The sequence below is a fragment of the Drosophila willistoni genome, chromosome 3R (assembly GCF_018902025.1).
Source record: "Drosophila willistoni isolate 14030-0811.24 chromosome 3R, UCI_dwil_1.1, whole genome shotgun sequence".
NCBI classification, from domain to species: domain Eukaryota; kingdom Metazoa; phylum Arthropoda; class Insecta; order Diptera; family Drosophilidae; genus Drosophila; species Drosophila willistoni.
Genome location: NC_061086.1, coordinates 2,595,232 through 2,613,253, shown reverse-complemented (window position 1 = coordinate 2,613,253; position 18,022 = coordinate 2,595,232). Strand labels below are relative to the sequence as shown.

Genomic DNA, 18,022 nt, shown 5'->3' with positions numbered 1-18,022 from the left:
TGTTTGTATGGGAGCTATATGATATAGTGGTCCATCCGGCTGAATCCGAGATATATGCATACATGCAACATTTGACCTCTGAAGCTCTTACGGTCTAAAAGGTCCAGATGGACAGACGGACGGACATGGCTATTTGAACTCGTCTCATCGTGCTGATCAAGAATATATATGCTTTATATGGTCGAAGATGCTTCCTTCTTTGCGTTGCACATTTCTGATTAAAATTAATATACCCTTTTTGCAAGAGTATAATTATAATAATTAAAATAGAGTTTTAAGAGTTTTTAAAATGAGTATAAATTAATATGAATACGAAGTACATAATGCATTTTGTTCATTTAATCAGAATTTTTTTTAACATTTGGAAAAGTATAAGTCAAACCTTCCATTTAAGCTGGGTCGAGGTCAATTTTCAAAAAGAAGATTATTTCAAAGGCAACCGAATAAGGTGGGCAGATCGTCTGTCTAGCTATTTCAAGAAACTCGAAGTTGTATAATCAACAGACTTTGCTAAAGAACTCCAAAATTGCATAAACCATACCATGTCTTCAATGCGAAAATTAGTTGAGAATTTGAACTAAATGAATACCAATACCAAAGTCCATATTTTTGTGCGAATACTTAGGTGATATGAATAATTAGTGTGAAATCTTCGCCTTTAAAAACTAAGTTCATGACCTACTATTGCATACACGGTGTATTGTACGGAATAGAAAACGTATATATATATATATCTATAATATAGATTCTATATATATACTAGCAAACCCGGCGAACTTCGTAACGCCTAACAGTCAAAGAATTTCGTGTTACCTTTTAGCTAGAAACTTGCCATTTAAAATGGTGGCCTCAATCACGTTCTTCATTAATTTTTTAATAACCAATCGTGTGCCATTGCACAGCCGTGGTGGGTTCAATGTAAAAGTAATTTAGATGGATGGCAAAAGGTTGAGCAAAATCTTTTACTACTCTTAAAGCTTGGGTATAAAAAATAGATGTTGGCCTATTCTCAGTCCTACACGATCTGCATAAAAAATTTCGTGAGAATCGGTCGAGCCGTTTCGGAGTAGTTTGGTAACAAACACCACACTCGAGAATTTTATATATATAGATATCCATGTATTAATTGAAGAGTTTTCATATTCTTAATGAATGAATTACCTGTTACCGGATCTCGTTGCTTAAGGTTTATGCAATATCCGTCTTGTCCCTTCCAAAAAATGAGTGGATATTGGAGAGCATCATATAAACGATGGGTATCAGGAATGGACTGAAGAGAATTATTTCTTCTTCGAATCACGATTTGTCGCGTAGCTGTATGGTCGCCAACCATGATTCCAGCCACGTCGTCAATCTACGCTACGAATCTGCGCGCTTCTCTTCGTTCCAATTGTCTTTGTTGGTTTCGCTCATCTCGTAACTGCGCCATTCTTACACGGACATCTGCATTACTTTGTTGCCTTTCTGCATCTGATCTTATTGATCTTCTATCTTGCATGCCTCTAGATCTGTTTGTTTGACGACTCAAATTAGCCCCCCTGCGTGTTCGTGGCATTGTTGTAATAAATCAAGTTGGAAAACTGATTGGTGTATAACGTGTATTATTTTCTTGATCAATAATTAGCGCAGCGAGTTCGGTCGCACTCGAGTTGTAACAACGACTGAACTCGAGACGCACAATTCTTGTGCGCGCCTTCCACCGAACCACACTCGGCGACAGCGACAGAACGCTTGTCCTGAAGTTAAAAGAAAATTTCAACTGTTTGTTCCGAAAAAAAAACTGGAAAATTAAATTTTTGTATACGGAAATCCCCAAGCGAAGCCGTGTGAACTCAACAGTGTACATCACCTTACTGAAATCTAGAAAGTCTCAACGTTGTATATGGTTTTTCACGGCCTGTTTCGATTGGAAGATTTAAATTATTTTTGTTGAATTTCATCTCTTATCAAGTAGGCCGTGTGTCTAATTTCACTCGTATAAAACACAGGGTAGTTCAGATATCCAGCACAGTTAGTCAGTTTTAATCGTGAGCTCGTTATTATTTGGGTATAAAAAATAGATGTTGGCCTATTCTCAGTCCTACACGATCTGCATAAAAAATTTCGTGAGAATCGGTCGAGCCGTTTCGGAGTAGTTTGGTAACAAACACTACATACTCGAGAATTTTATATATATAGATATATAGAGGGAACTAAGCCTACTTATGGGATCAAAGCGCTTAAAATTCTTTCGAGCAACACTTAACTTGAGCGAGATTGAGGTACTGTATCAGTATAAATGGTCCAACTGGAAAGGGTACATACATATATTGATTCGGATAGGTTCAGATTTCAAATCCTATATGGAATTTAATTTAATAATACACTATCTATTAATTTTTTTTAATAATTGTTATACACAATAGGTACATAAGTGTCTGAGAACGTCTCTCGCTTAATATTTTAAATGTATTGAATTATGTACATACATATGTGCATGTATTTCTTCCCTTTTAGGCATTAAGCCCGCCATAAATATTTCATGGACATTAATTTGTTGTCATCCCATATCTTTTGGAACCGTCTCAACTGGTATAGTTATAGCTACCTCATGTAATATAGACAAGGTTTTACTGGATATATGTACATATGTAACAGCATGTTCCTGGCTTGATAAATCCACGCTTAATGTGTCATCACTTTGCTGATGCTTGAACTCGCTTTAATTTAAATTGGTTTTCAACCATTGCCCGAATAGTGCACTGATCTATCTTTTGAGATATCCACCTTGATGCTGTCAGTGCTGTTGGCAGGGTTGCCATGGAGGGCAAAAGGGAACATGAGCTGCTGCTGCTGTCTCGTTAGTGTTGCTCCACACACAAAGGTTAAGGCAAATGGGGCAGCAATTTGCGAAGCGAAATTCAATTCGCTATATAACGGGATGCAGAGAGAGAACCTTCAGAGAGAGAACCTTCACTGCCGTTTTGCTACATACAATATTAAATTACCAGCAGTTAATGAAACTGGCCAAAACCCTGCTCTCAGAGAAATTAAAGACGTAAATTGGGAAAAATTATCGACAAATTACACAGAGCATAAAGAAGCAAATGGGAAAGCGATATGCAATCATATCTAATGGATATTTTGCGAGTAGAATATTATGTTTAGAATTGAAATTCAGGCGACACTTTGCATTATCTCAAAGAATACAAAACTGGAGATAGACACAATGATGGTGAAAGTAAAAGAGATTGAGAGTGAGAGATGCTTGGCAAACGGAATCAAACATATACACATACATACACACAAAAACCATTCACACATACATACATGCGTCTATTGAGAAATTCCATCGATTGTGTGTGTGCGAGAGAGTAATGGAATTTTTGAAAGCGAAAAAAGAAAGAAAGCAAAATGGCCGACGAAAGTGTTGAAACTAATAATGGCTGACATCAAGAAGGAGAGAATGAATAAAAGAGAGGATAGACCCAGATAACAAAAGAATGAGAGTGGGACTGGGAATGGGAGAGTGAGTGCGGGAGAAAAGCCCAAAAATAAAAAATAAATCGATAAATATATATTTTTGTTCACACAAATGGCGCTGTCATGGCGACAGGACAAAGTATTTAAAGTCTGCGAATTAATTGCAAATGTCGCTGCCACCCACATAAACACACATACATATGTATGAATACGTATGTATACGTTTGTGCGTGTATGTCAACACAATGTCATGGCATGAGAATGGGACATGCGTGTTGCATGTGTTGTTGCTGTGTTATCGTATCGAACATATGCAACTTTTGACATTTCGATGACCTTACCTAAGCTAGTTACAAAGCGAAACACTTGCAGTTAATTTTTTTCCACCCCTTCTTCTGACGTCTCCCGTTCACACAATTTCATACTCCCTCTCTCTCTCTTTTTATCTCTCTCGGTCGCTTGTAACCTAAATTTTTATTACTAACAATAAGTAGCATTTCAATTCACCAAATCGTTTCGCCTGTTCCATTGCCATTCTGGTCCTCTTCAATTTAAAAAGCTTATCTTAATTTAATTTTTTTTGTTTTTTGCTTTCGTTTGGTTTTTTATTTTGATTTTGCCTGTCATTTCATTCAAACATGGCCGCGTGGGTGTGGCCTTGTCACCAATACTTAGACTAAACGTACTCAGACCAAACTGGATGGCGGTAGGCGGAGCCGACTTGAAGCTCGGCTATCCTTCCATCATTCAGGATATGCGTCAGGGGGCCATATTCCAGTTCTCACTGAGTCTAAAAGACATCTGTGCCTTCCCATGGACTTCCATCAGCTGTTTAACCAAAAACCACTGGAATAGAGGGGTAAAAGTGTGGTGAAAGCTTTCAAATTAAAAGAGTTACAATTTTCTTGCCTTCGTTGTAAGTGTCAGTAAAATTGTTATACCAATTGCATTGAAAATTGTCAGACGATATTTTTATTTCAGGTTTTTTAATATTGTCACGGAAATGCCAACGTAATTGGTTTCAGACAAAGCATTTTTTTTCCAGTGAACTTCTTAACACAATTTTCTATCGTACACCTGACCTACGCATATTTATTGTGAAATGCCGGGGTCCACTTGAGAGGCATTAAGTTTTAATGCATAAAGATTGCGTATTTTCAGCTGAATTATTTATGGGCTTCAAAGTAAACATTTATTTGTTCGATCTCTCCACTCAAACGCGGCACGTTTTGTGGTAGCATCAGGTGTAACAGAGGTGGATGCAGATGTCGATACCACAAATTTGGATACTTAATTGATGTGGGTACAGGAAATATACAAATCTACATACATAGATACACTCGGTTCAGATGTTCTAGCGTATGACGTCAGCAACGGACTTGAATTCGACTCTGTTGTTGGAGTTGTGGGTTTGACTTACTTGCGAACTTTGACCTATGCTCAAATTTTAGCTACCGGCTAAGAGCTAAATTGTTAGATGGATCGCTCGGGGGAGGAGTTTTTGTTTTTTCTTTATTTGATAAGAAACCTTGTCGCTTTGAATTTATTTGTTAGCTTGATGAGAGGTCATTTGGATTTTCGTTTTTGTATCTATCTGTCTGCTGTAAATTTATCATTTTTCCGACATGTCAATTTGTCATTTACCTGTCTTGACTGTTTTCATATTGCTTTTGTGCCCTTGTCAGTAGGTACATTCGTTTTTGGCCAAAAGGATGCATTGAAGAATTTTACCAACCTTTATTTATCTAACGAAAGGACTTACCTTCTCTGGTTCAATCATGCCAGTGAACACACTTTGCTGGCTTTCTATAAATTTATAGAGTATCGAATATTCGCTACGCTGCTCTAACTACATTCAACCAACTATCTACCTACATATGTACATGTAGGTTATTTTATCAGTAAAATCACAAAAGCCATCAATCAAATCCATCGTGAAGGCGTGCTAGATAGATAGAGATAGATTGCGATACATAATTAGAGTCGAAACAGAAGCTGCAAAGAACGCCACTAAAGAACTTGTAGGTTTTTTTTTTTAAGGAAAAGAATATGTCACAAACCTCAAAAGCCTAAGGGCGTACAAATTTGTAATCGAGGTCAAATGTGACAAATATCAATTGATTTAATTATTTCAGGCCAAAAACCAACATTCAATAGATAAATTCTCCGAAATTCTCAATGGAAATTATTGTTTATTTTTTTGATTTATACGGATCCAGTATACAGCAGAAAAATGAATAGATTCAAAACTGAAGTTCTAGCAGAATGGTTATGCCCGTCCCTGGTAATTGGGAGAGCGTCTACAACAGAGCCCGGCACTCATATCCCCCGGGGGACGAACACGTTCGGCACCTCGTATGCGTGTAACCGAACGGCTGCCGAAGTTCTCACACAGAGGATGAGGGTTGATTTAGTTTACCTCAGCATTTCGACGCAAGCAGATCTATGTCGCTTTGTTGAGAAAACACACATGAAAAAATTGATCGCTGCTTTGTTTTCTCTATCTTTTTCTTGCATAAGATTATTTGCTGCACTCGTTTTCTTGATTCGAGGCAGAATTTGATGAAGTTTAATTTTGCGCAGTGTAAAGCAACATACGAATACAAGCAAGTGCACACATACAACTAAACTTTTTTAGCGCTCTCTTTGTGCCGAGCCCTGGTCTACAAGAGCATTGAGAGAGCGAATTGGAGCGAGAGTCGTCAGTCGTCAGTCGTGAGTTGCAGTTGAGAGTTGAAAGTTGTCAGTTGTCAGTCGAAAGTCGTCGCGAAGCCCACTCAAAATTGTTCTCAGTTGTCTTTTATATAACCTAAACACCCAGATTGTCTATAATACTTTAATTAATAAACATAATCAATATAATAAACTTTACATTTGGGGGGTCGTCCCATTCTGAGTTGGATTAGGGTATTAAACTTTACATTTGGGGGCTCGTCCCATTCTGAGTTGGATTAGGCTATTAAACTTTACATTTGGGGGCTCGTCCCATTCTGAGTTGGATTAGGCTATTAAACTTTACATTTAGGAACTCGTCCAGTTGGATTCGGTTTCTACGATCGATGTTATACTAATACATATGTACGTGCGTGAAAAGAAAAAAGAGACCAAAAAGTGGACAAAGTTGAACCAGCAGCATACATACAAAGTGTTTAATGACGCCACGCACACCATCTCAAAAATCGAAATCGGAGAAAACGCCGAAAAAGGCGCAAAACGCAGTGGCTGTGGCGCCAATATCAGCAGACAAAGCATCATCAGTGCCGCCAAAAATTCGGCATCAGAAGCTGAAAGAGGAAAGAGAGAGACAGACAGAAACAGTGCCCGAAACAGTGATCGGAACAGTGAGCGAAGAAATCACAGAAGCAGCGACCGAAACAGCGCTTGACCTAATAAACAAAATTGAAACAGTGGAAACGGAACAAGCGATGGCTAACGCCGTGGAAATGCAAAGTCAATTGCAACAGATGATGCAATTGCTGACGCTTAAAATACAAGTCGACAAGCAGCGAGAAAGCCAAGTCCATATGGCATCGAATTGCCTTGAAAACATTGTTGGAAAATTTAATGGAACTGGCCCAAGAAGATGGTTTGAAGTTTTCGAGTACAATGCAGATGCATTTGAGCTCAACGAAAAGCAAGTGTACGCACAGGCGAGAGGCAAGATGAAAGGTGCTGCCAAACTGTTTTTGGACTCAGTAAGTGTTAACCATTATGCCAATTTGAAAAGCTGTCTAATCGATGAATTTGAGTGTGAATTAAATAGCGCTGAAGTCCACCAACTGTTGAGAGAGTATATTCTCACTATGAGAATGATCGCCTCTGATGGGGATGTAGAAGAGTCAGCTGTTTTGCGATACATCGTAGACAATCTGTTTCTTAAGAACGAATTCAAAGTTGGTCTATATGCATGTAAAACCTTTAAGGAGCTAAAGGAAGCCTATGAAATCGTGGATAAACTGGCCAAGAACGATCCAAGGAGTGTTTTTAAAACCACAACGAATGTAGCAAAGACGCAGCTTCCCAAAAGGCAGTTTTGTTTTAAATGCGGATCAGCTGAACACAAAATAAAAGATTGCTTGGGCGAAACAAAATGTTTTAAGTGCAATGAGAACGGACATTTTGCTAGGAATTGCCCTCTTAATGGTGGAAACGATAAAAAGGATACTCGTGGAGATTTTAAAGTCCGCAATATAGTTAATCGTCGACGAGTTAAAAAGATGTCCGTAAATGGTGTTTTGCTTGACTTGCTTGTAGACACAGGATCGGATGTGTCAATCTTCTCGGAAAGCACTGCGAAACAGTTGCCAAACATCGAAGTGCATAGGAACGAATCTACGTTGACTGGTCTGGGCAAAAAAGAAACAAAACCGACAGGCGCCTTTGTTGCCGATGTTGTTGTTGACGATCTGCATACAACTCAGAAATTTATCATTGTGCCTGATGAGGCAGTTGAGTGCAATGCCTTAATTGGATTCGACTTCGTTGAAAGGTTGACCGTCACATTTGCCGAGGGGGAATACACGTTTTCGAAGGGCGAAGTCGCCATCAAGATTGTCTGCCTGCGAGGCAGAAGCAGTCAAAAATCAAGTAGACGAATGGCTGACCCAAGGGATAGTATGAAAATCAACATCGAGTGTGGCTAGTCGGGTAGTTGTTGTTCAAAAGAAAGATGGTACACCAAGGATTTGCATTGATTTTCGAAAACTCAAAAGTATGACCTTGTCTGACCGCTTTCCGGTCCCATTGATAGAAGAAGTTCTAGAAAAGCTTCAAGCGGCCACATTCTTTTCAGTTCTGGATTTGGAAAATGGTTTTTTCCACGTGCCGGTGGAGGAGTCCAGTAAGTACCTAACAGCATTTGTACTAAAAGAGGGCCTTTTCGAATTCAATAAGATGACGTTTGGATTTAAAAATTCACCTGCCGCATTTATAAGATTTGTCAATTATGTCTTTCAAAATTTAATCAACGATAATATAATGCAGTTGTACATGGACGATATAATCGTGTATGCCCATTCCGTTGATGACTGCTTAAACAAGACACAGAAGGTTCTGAAATTGGCTGCACAGTATAATGCAGGAAAATGCAGTTTCTTACAGTCAAGAATTAACTTTCTTGGACACATCGTTTGCGGTGGAAAGATTTGGCCAGGCAAAGAAAAAACAGATGCCGTCAATCGATTTGGAACGCCCAAAAATGTTAGAGCAGTTCAGTCTTTTCTTGGACTTACAGGATTTTTCCGAAAATTCATTAAAGACTACTCTCAAATCGCAAGACCATTAACAAATTTACTTCGAAAGGATGTAAAATTTTATATAGGTGCAGCTGAACTACAATCTTTGCAGAAGTTAAAAGAGTTGCTAACGAGCAAACCACTGTTGCATCTGTACTCGAGAGATGCTCCCACCGAGTTGCACACAGACGCATCAAAGCATGGTTTTGGAGCGATGCTACTCCAAAGTTTTAACGATAAACTCTACCCGGTGTATTTTTGGAGTAAAAAAACGACCGAATCCGAAGCTCAACGTCACAGCTACATATTAGAAGCCAAATCTATGTACCTGGCTCTACGAAAGTTCCGGCACTACCTGATTGGGATTCACTTTAAATTAGTGACGGACTGTTCAGCGTTCAAGCAGACGACAAAGAAGGAAGACGTACCAAGAGAGGTGACATCGTATGTGCTATATTTGCAAGACTTCACCTGCGATATTATTCACAAACCAGGGAAAAGTATGCAGCACGTGGATCATCTGAGCCTCTATTCACAATCAATTTATAATATATCAACGGAGGTATCGGCACGCATCAAAAAAGCACAACTATTGTGGTAACTATTCTCAATCAACAGTCGTACGAGAATTACAAGATCAAAGGTGGTGTACTGTACAAAGCAATAGATGGAAATGATTTAATCGTGGTGCCGAAACAGATGGAGAATGAAATAATTCGAGAAGCGCACGAAATTGGCCATTTTGCTACCCGCAACACAATGCATGCGATTTGTCAGCAGTATTGGATACCTCATTTAGAGCGTAAGGTGTTTAATTTTATTGATAATTGTATCCGTTGTATAATTCACAGCAAAAAACTTGGCATTTGATTGACAAAGCATTTGATTGACAAAGGTTGCATACTCTGCATATCGACCATTTGGGGCCGATGGATACGTCTAAGTCGTACAAATATATCCTTGCCATGGTAGACGGACTTGCAAAATTTGTGTGGCTCTTTACCACGAAGTCAACAGGCCACGATGAAGTCATAAAAAAGCTGACAGATTGGTCTCACATATTTGGTTTCCCGAAACGTATTATAAGTGACCGAGGTTCTGCCTTTTTGTCGAACGCATTAGCAGAATTTGTCGCCGAGAATAAAGTCGAACACATCCTTACAACCACAGGAGTTGCTCGAGGCAACGGGCAAATAGAACGCATGAATCGATCCATATGGCCGTCATATCGAAGCTGTCTGCAGAAGAGTCAAGCAAATGGTACAAATATGTCCCACAGGTTCAAAAGGCTCTTAACTCACAGGTCCACGCATCTACAAAATTTTCGCCATTCGAGCTGATGTTTGGAACGAAAATGTGTGCACAAGCAGGAGATCGACTGTTATGTCTAATCAACGAAGAATTCATCAATAACTTTAATGCTGAGCGAGAGAGTTTGCGTGACGAAGCCAAGAAGAATATCCTAGAAGCACAGATGACTTACAAACGCAACTTTGACAAAGGATGCAAGCAGGATCATGGGTACTTGATGGGTGATCTCGTAGCAATCAAGCGAACCCAATTTGTCGCAGGCCGGAAGTTGGCCAGTTGTTTTCTTGGCCCTTATGAGGTAACTAAGATAAAGAGGAACGGCCGCTATGATGTACGCAAAGCAGCCCAAGGGGAAGGACCAAATCAGACGAGCACAAGCTCCGACAATATGAAGCTGTGGAGGTATGTTGTTGACAATGACGATCCGGAATCAGGGGGGCCGAATGTGAAGAGGTGTTGTCCGCATCAGAATGGTTATGCCCGTCCCTGGTAATTGGGAGAGCGTCTACAAGAGCATTGAGAGAGCGAATTGGAGCGAGAGTCGTCAGTCGTGAGTTGCAGTTGAGAGTTGAAAGTCGTCAGTTGTCAGTCGAAAGTCGTCGCGAAGCCCAATCAAAGTTGTTCTCAGTTGTCTTTTATATAATCTAAACACCCAGATTGTCTATAATACTTTAATTAATAAACATAATCAATATAATAAACTTTACATGTATATATACATATACCTATATGATGAAAAACAGGAACTGATCAAAAGACGACACGATGTTTGTTGACTTGAGCCATATAAGACCATATAACAACATCCTAGAGTAAGCATATCGAAACCAAAATAACCGTAATCACAATGATAATTAAGAAAAATAAGTGCAATAAAATAAACACATTAAATAAAACAATGGATTCAATGGATCACTAAACTTCAAAAGTTGAGCTAAGTTATTTTATTACATTTTTATGACTGAAGAACTGCCTCGGAACAAACTAAACGAAAAATGTAGAATTAAACATGCTCATCCCAAGGCGAAGAAATGGATTGTAGCGATGGCTGAAGCCAATTGCCAACAGCTAGCTAAATCAGCTGTCCAATTCCCGGAGATGGTAGACTTAAAGGATCCTGCGACTGGCTATAACGCCCTACATTGGGCTGCAAAACATGGCAATGAAGATGTTGTTAAACTATTGGCTGGCGCCTTTAGAGCCGATGTGAATGCTATAACGAATGGGGGATATACACCCCTTCATATTGCCAGCCAATTTCAGAGATATGGCACGTGTGAACTTCTGTGCAATGCATACAAGACCAATTTAGATATTATGGACTGGAACGGGAACAAGCCACTGGACTACATGCAACAAGATAACTTACGTTAACTTGCAGTGAAAAAAAAGGATATCGACGATAAAAACCTGGAACTACAAGTTGCCATCGAAAAGGCAACTAACGTCTTTAAAAATTTCATAGGATATGTATAGATATAAATGGATCGGACAGCAACTTGGTCAAATCTCGGTGGTCGCTTATTCCCTGGAATAGAAATATGAATGATTTTACGTAAAAGTCGTTTGCATCATCATCAGCCACGAGGAAATCTAAGCACACCATCGATATCGATTAAATCGGAACGCATTCGCTCGTCTGCGGCTCCAAATCGGAATCACTTGCCGATAGAATCGGCATAATTCCAGCAGACTCTAATTCAGACACAGAGACCAAGATGGTTCGATAAACAGTAAAAAAAAAATACATTTGACTAAGCTAAAACCAGAAATTCTAACAATGAATTATTATCTACATCTGTCAAAAAAGACTAGAGTCGTGTTGGACAGGGACACCTGGAATACTTTCAAGCAATCGAGAATTAACTCCAATTTGAAGAAAAGAGGTAGAACATTTTACTTTCAGTTCCATACATCATATTAGTAATATTAAACAACCATGAGCCGACTCTGGTAAAAATTAAAATTCTAAGAATGGCTATATACCAATAACAATAAATGGACGATTCTCATGGAAAGTCTGTATTTGTAGCATGGGAATTCCTTCCTAAAACACGAAATCCAAACTTGTGAATACTAATTAAGAGCTAAAACTGGTGCCCATTTATAATATAAAAATGTGTTTTGACATAGTTTTTTTTTAGTTTGAATGCCTACGAATGTCACGTTCAACACTGGAGAATTGCCCGTATGGAAATGCTATTTTGAAGTGTTCTTATTTAGTAGGTTTTGTTCTACATCTCTTACAACATTTGGTGAAAAAAAGAAGATATATTAGGGAGGCATCTAGTTATGTCTTATCTTTATTTCTTAACATTTTGACTCATCAACTTGAAGCTTTTCCAGCCTTTCTCTTGATTAATTAATCATTTTCAATGGAACAAAATATAAAAAACTTAGGTAACGTAGTTTAAAAAGCCAAAGATCAGTTTTTTGGAAATTCTTAGCTCATGTTAGTCAGTCAGGGTCATTGCCGCAGGCAATGCATATCAGTTGATTGATTATAGTTCTTTCGTTTGACAACCTATGATTACCATTAAAGCCATTTGGTGTTTAATTTGCTCTGCCACAATAATGATGGTTTGATGATTAGGTCTGCATCACACATTGATAAACATGTAGATGTCTGCATAATGTTCTAAAATGCCATTTGCCAGATAAACACGATACAACGTTTTTTACCTCAAAACTGAAAAAATTAGTTCAATGTCGATTGCTGTGTATTGAATCACGCTGAACAATAAACTTCTTCAGATGCCTCTTCCCTTTTCGGCACTTACTCTTATAGCGTATTTGCACAACTACGTTTTAAATTTATTGAAATAGTCATAAATACATAATAGAAATAACAATTGTTATTATAATTGTCATTGCTGTTGTCATGTAATTGCTAGACCCAAGTGCGCCACTTGAGAGTTTTGTCTTGGCTTTGGCCTGGGTGCTCTTTGCGTTTTGGCGTTTTGGCACTGCAGCAAACTTAACCCAGAAATATGGAAATGAGGCAATCCTCAGTCATGTCAGTCAGACAGCCGATGCGACCAACTGATAAATATGCAAAACCCACACAGACGTACCCATTAACTATATTGTTTAAAGATATTGCCAAATGAACCAATTGCTACTGGTAGGGCTGCTGCTGCTGCTGCTGCAATACCTGACAAGTGCTTAGTTTCCATGCCCCATTGTCATTGTCAAAGCCATTAGTTGGAGTCTTTATCTATGCGGATAATGAAACTTCTGCCTTGTCAAGGCCGTGGTAACTTTCTTCAGAGCAGAGATACCTACCGCCCCCACCAACCGCATAGCCCATTGATGAGCACAAGCACTTCAATTGCCGTGGGCACTGCCTTACATACATACATATGTATGTATCATAGACATACATAGACATACATACATACATACATATGATATGTATCTTTCATAGACACACGTACATGCATACATACATACATAACAAGTGAGCCACTTCAGCTCACAGTCACAGTTCGAGTCGCCGTCTCCCGCTTGTTTACATTACGGCAATGATTTCTAACAAAATTTATTGAAGTACTTTTCACTTTTAATGCGAACGAATATGTGGTTGTTATTTTTTTTTCTGTTTCTCATCTTTCCATCGAGGCCTTCACTTTGATATTTATGACTTTTACTTGTAAAAAAGAAAAAAAAAATGGTAAAATTAAGAGAGGAAAATAACAAACCAACCAATTTTTATAATGCCAAGCTTCAAATTGGAGCACTGCTCCCTCAATTTGGTATTTGTCGTGTTAGAGATGATCAACTTATCTTATACATATGTCTTAGTGTTCAAAAACACGATTTAGAATTATCAATATTGGCATTTGATAGGATTCTACGTTTATTAAATATGGTATATCTAACATTTCCTAATAATAGAAACCATTATAATCCATTTGGATTATTTAATAGAAGTGTTTTCCCATGTATAAGAATATCTATCAATATCATAAAAAGACAAAGTTGGAAATAATTGGATAAATATCTAGTATACATAGATTATCTCGTATATCTTTGCGGCTTAAAAAAATCAGCAATGCAATCATCTGTAAAAGTCTGTGAATTGTTTTCTTTTTCGAATGATTGTCGTGAATATACAAAATTACCGGTGTGAATTAATGTTTTCGAAAGCAGTTACCTAGAAATAATCGTTTATCATTTAATCCCGATTAGTTTTGATATCAATATATTTATAGTCAATCATATTATGGGAATTTTTAATTTGGTGTGGCGATTTGGTTATTCTTCTGTCACTGTCCTATTATTTTGGCCATCCCTAATTTCAGATATGGTCGAGATTTGTTTTTTGAACAATCTTTCATGTCTACACATACGTACATACATTATGAAGATATGTGTTTGTATGTACATACATGGCTTACAATACAAGTTGATTGATTGTAGTAGCAGCAACAGCAGCACTCAAAGCGTCGGCATCAGCTTTTGATTGGCAATCGAAGGTGTTAGATAACATTACAAGCGCAACAGACACGCACTGCCTAATTATCGTTTATCAAACATATAACTCATACTACTCGTCGGTTGGGGCCCCTGTGGGAAAACGCGTGTAACTCTAGCCATAACAGTAACCGAAATAGTGCCACAGACAATGTCGTTGTGGCTCTTCATGTGTCTTTTAATTAAAAGTTCTGCATCATGTGAACTTCTGGGCAAGACAACCAGAGGATTTGGGCAGGGTTTGGACAATGCGTGACGATCCTTACCCTTCCTTCGTGTTTGAACACACAATTAATTTATTTCACCACCCAGATAGCCATCGAAACTAATCAAAAACTTGGCCAAACTTATGTTTTTATGGTGTTGGTTTTGCTTTAGTCGGACAAATGCCAAAAGTTTATTTAGTATAGGGCTCTATCCATTTCCATTCCTCCCAGACGACACAGCCCTGTTCGGGCTCCATGAAGGCGTGATTGTCGGGGCATTGAATGTAATCGGCTTTCTCCTGGCCCTCTGGGCAGACCCAGTAGTGTGTGGGATCGGAAATGTCGCGGAATTTGCGGGAATGGTCCTTAACAATGTCACAATTTGGCTCGGCATAGATATCCTGTCCGTTGTAGGCCGTGCAGACAGCCAGGAACAAGCCCAAAAGTAGGCAACAAAGCAAGGAGGCTACAACACATTGGATTGCAATCTTAGAATCATGTTACATACGGTGAACTTGCGAAAAAAGTCGCCCCTACCTTTAAGCATTCTGTTGAGACGGTTTGAGTACGAATGCTGCAAACAAGGGCAACATATTGGCATATTTATAGTGATTGCGTATGATACAAGCAGCCATCTTATCACTTCGCGGAATTCTCGGAAAAGGCTGAACACATGAAAAGTCACTTAGTTAAAATTATTTTCTACCAACAACTCATACTTACTAACATACTCATGAACATCGATATAACTATTTTTGGTGTTTTTTATTGTTGTTGGGGATCGGTTTGTGCAATAGTAATGAGACACATTTCACTTGCTCCCAATAATTAGATTTACTCAAGCCCCAAAACCGTAACCGACCTAACTAATCGATAATTAGGCGCTGCACTAAAATCACCCGCAGAAGAGTTGATGACTGGTCACTGGTTACTGGTGATCAACTGGACAGCGGGTATGCTGCGTCATCTTCGGCAGTTTGTCTCAGTCTATGGACACATCATTACTTACCCAAAAGGCGAGACATAGACTAAGTTGATTGGCAACGGCGGCCCAACACCTCTCCCCCATTCCATTCGTGCCTTCATCGCCCCTCTCATTTCCAATTTCTTGCAACTTTTCGTTGTTTGGTCACCACTTCAATGCGGAAACTGTAATTAAATCTTAAACATTTTGTAAGCGATTTTCGTTCGGTTTTTTGTTTTCGTCAAACTTATGCTGTTAAATGATTTTTTCATGAATCTTTGGTTTTGTTTTACTTTTTTGTTGTCCACACTTGGCCATTTAGGTATGTTGGTCAAGTGGCTGGCGCTGAAAATGCTTGAGGCTTCAACAATCGAAAATCGAAATCCAAAACCAAAACCAAACAATGGCCAAAACGATACAAAGAGATAAACCAAAAGAGCCAACACTAATATAAAATACTTTGCAAAATGACAAAGGCAAGCAATAACAACAACATTATATGTATAAATTAAATAACTAAGAGAAACAAAAACAAAAAATAAAAAAAATCCATGCAAAAATAAAAATGGGTTGCAATTAATGGGCTGGTGATTTTTGTTTCACAATTTAAATGAATTCAGATTCGTTTCGTTATGATATCATTATGATAATTATTGATTATTGATTACTGTAATAGGCCGCCAGCTTGATGGCATTCCCTCAATCGGTGGTTCAGTTAAGAAACTTATTAATCTTTAAGTTTTTAAACAAATTTTTTCACATTTTTTTTTTATTTTTGATTTTTAATTTTAGCATTTGAAGAATGTGTCAAAGTCTGAAGTAAATCGGGATGAAACAAAGACAAAGATATAGCGCTTCAACTGATTGGCCTGAAGCTGTTTGAGTATAAAATCTTTAAGTCGATTTTCTGACGAACAGGATTTACCAAGTCGGTGAGCACTCTAGAGGGAAAATTACTCCTTTGATCGTTTTCAAGTTTTTCAGAAAAATTCTACACGTAAATAAGCAGGTCGACATGAAGCGTTTTTCTTTTTATCTTTTTATTTAATTTTGCCGAAAAACGAAATTTTTACTTAAAAACCGTTGCAAAAATAGAAAACCAGAAGGCCGGGGCTAACTTCGACCGCGTCAAAGTTTGTATACCCTTGCAACATTTTTGGTAACTCTTTCCTTACCTATAGCAATCAAAGTGGAAAAACGTTTAAGCTAAAAAGGCTAATGTTTCCGAAAGAACGGCCTACAATCAAACACGGAAATAACGAAGATATTGATCAAAGGCACTGTTTTCCACCGATCGTTTCTATGGGAGCTATATGATATAGTCACCCGATCTTGATCAAATTTGGCATAGTCGTTTATATGTGTAATTTACTAACCAATATGAAATTTCACGACAGTAGCTCAGAAAATATCAAAGTTATTAAGAAAAGTCACTGTTCGTGACTTTGTCATTTGTATGGGAGCTATATGATATAGTGATCCGATCCGGCTGAATCCGAGATATACAACGCCTGCAGTATATACAAGCCTACATGCAAAATTTCAGCTCTGTAGCTCTAACGGTCTAGGAGGAGTTTGCGTTGATCCAGACGGACGGACGGACGGACATGGCTATTTGAACTCGTCTCGTCGTGCTGATCAAGAATATATATACTTTATATGGTCGGAGATGCTTCCTTCTCTGCGTTGCACACTTTTGACCAAAATTAATATACCCTTTTTGCAAGGGTATAAAAAAATTCTCGAAAAAAAAGCATCAGCGGATATCTTTTAGGTTTTAAAAGGAATTTAATATTTTTCGTTCGGATGATCCCAGCATCGTGGTCACCTCAAACACTTTTTTTCATAGAGCCACAGCAGATGCGCATGCAACAGATCGAAATATATATATATAGAATTCAAAAATTTGACAATCATACTTCAAGTGTATATAAAACAAAGAGTCCCAGATTGTTCATATCTTCACAAAAAATGTTTAGAAATGTGATTTTTCTTGGGCTTTAGAACCTTATCCCACCTCCATTAAGTTTTTTATTTACTTTTTAAAATGTAGTAAATGATAAGAAAGAAAGAAAGATCAAGAAAGTTGAAGTATAAAGACTAATGATAAATAGTTGAATGGTACATTAAAGTAAAGGTTTTTAATTATTGTTTCTTTCAAAGTTCGATTAAGAGATAATAACTAAGTCATTACTCTACTAATTTTATTTCGGATTTCTGTTTCACGTGTACCAGTAAATAAATATATATGAAGCTGTATCCATATATCGCAAACCAATCAACCTTTCCATTTTTAAATTTTCCTCCTATTAACTTTTTCCCTGATGGAATGACAGCATCCATTTCGACGCCTTATCTAGATGCAACAA

At 38.1% G+C, this 18,022-nt stretch overlaps 1 protein-coding gene across 1 annotated transcript; it reads right to left on the bottom strand.

Moving 5' to 3' along the window:
• Positions 1-14,830: 14,830 nt before the first annotated feature.
• Positions 14,831-15,251, bottom strand: LOC6650418. Its single transcript, XM_002072654.4, has 2 exons — positions 15,227-15,251; positions 14,831-15,155 (listed from the first exon to the last, which is right to left on the bottom strand). The coding sequence occupies exons 1-2, from the start codon at positions 15,234-15,236 to the stop codon at positions 14,881-14,883; spliced, it is 285 nt and encodes a 94-aa protein (XP_002072690.1). The 5' UTR covers positions 15,237-15,251; the 3' UTR covers positions 14,831-14,880.
• Positions 15,252-18,022: the final 2,771 nt, after the last annotated feature.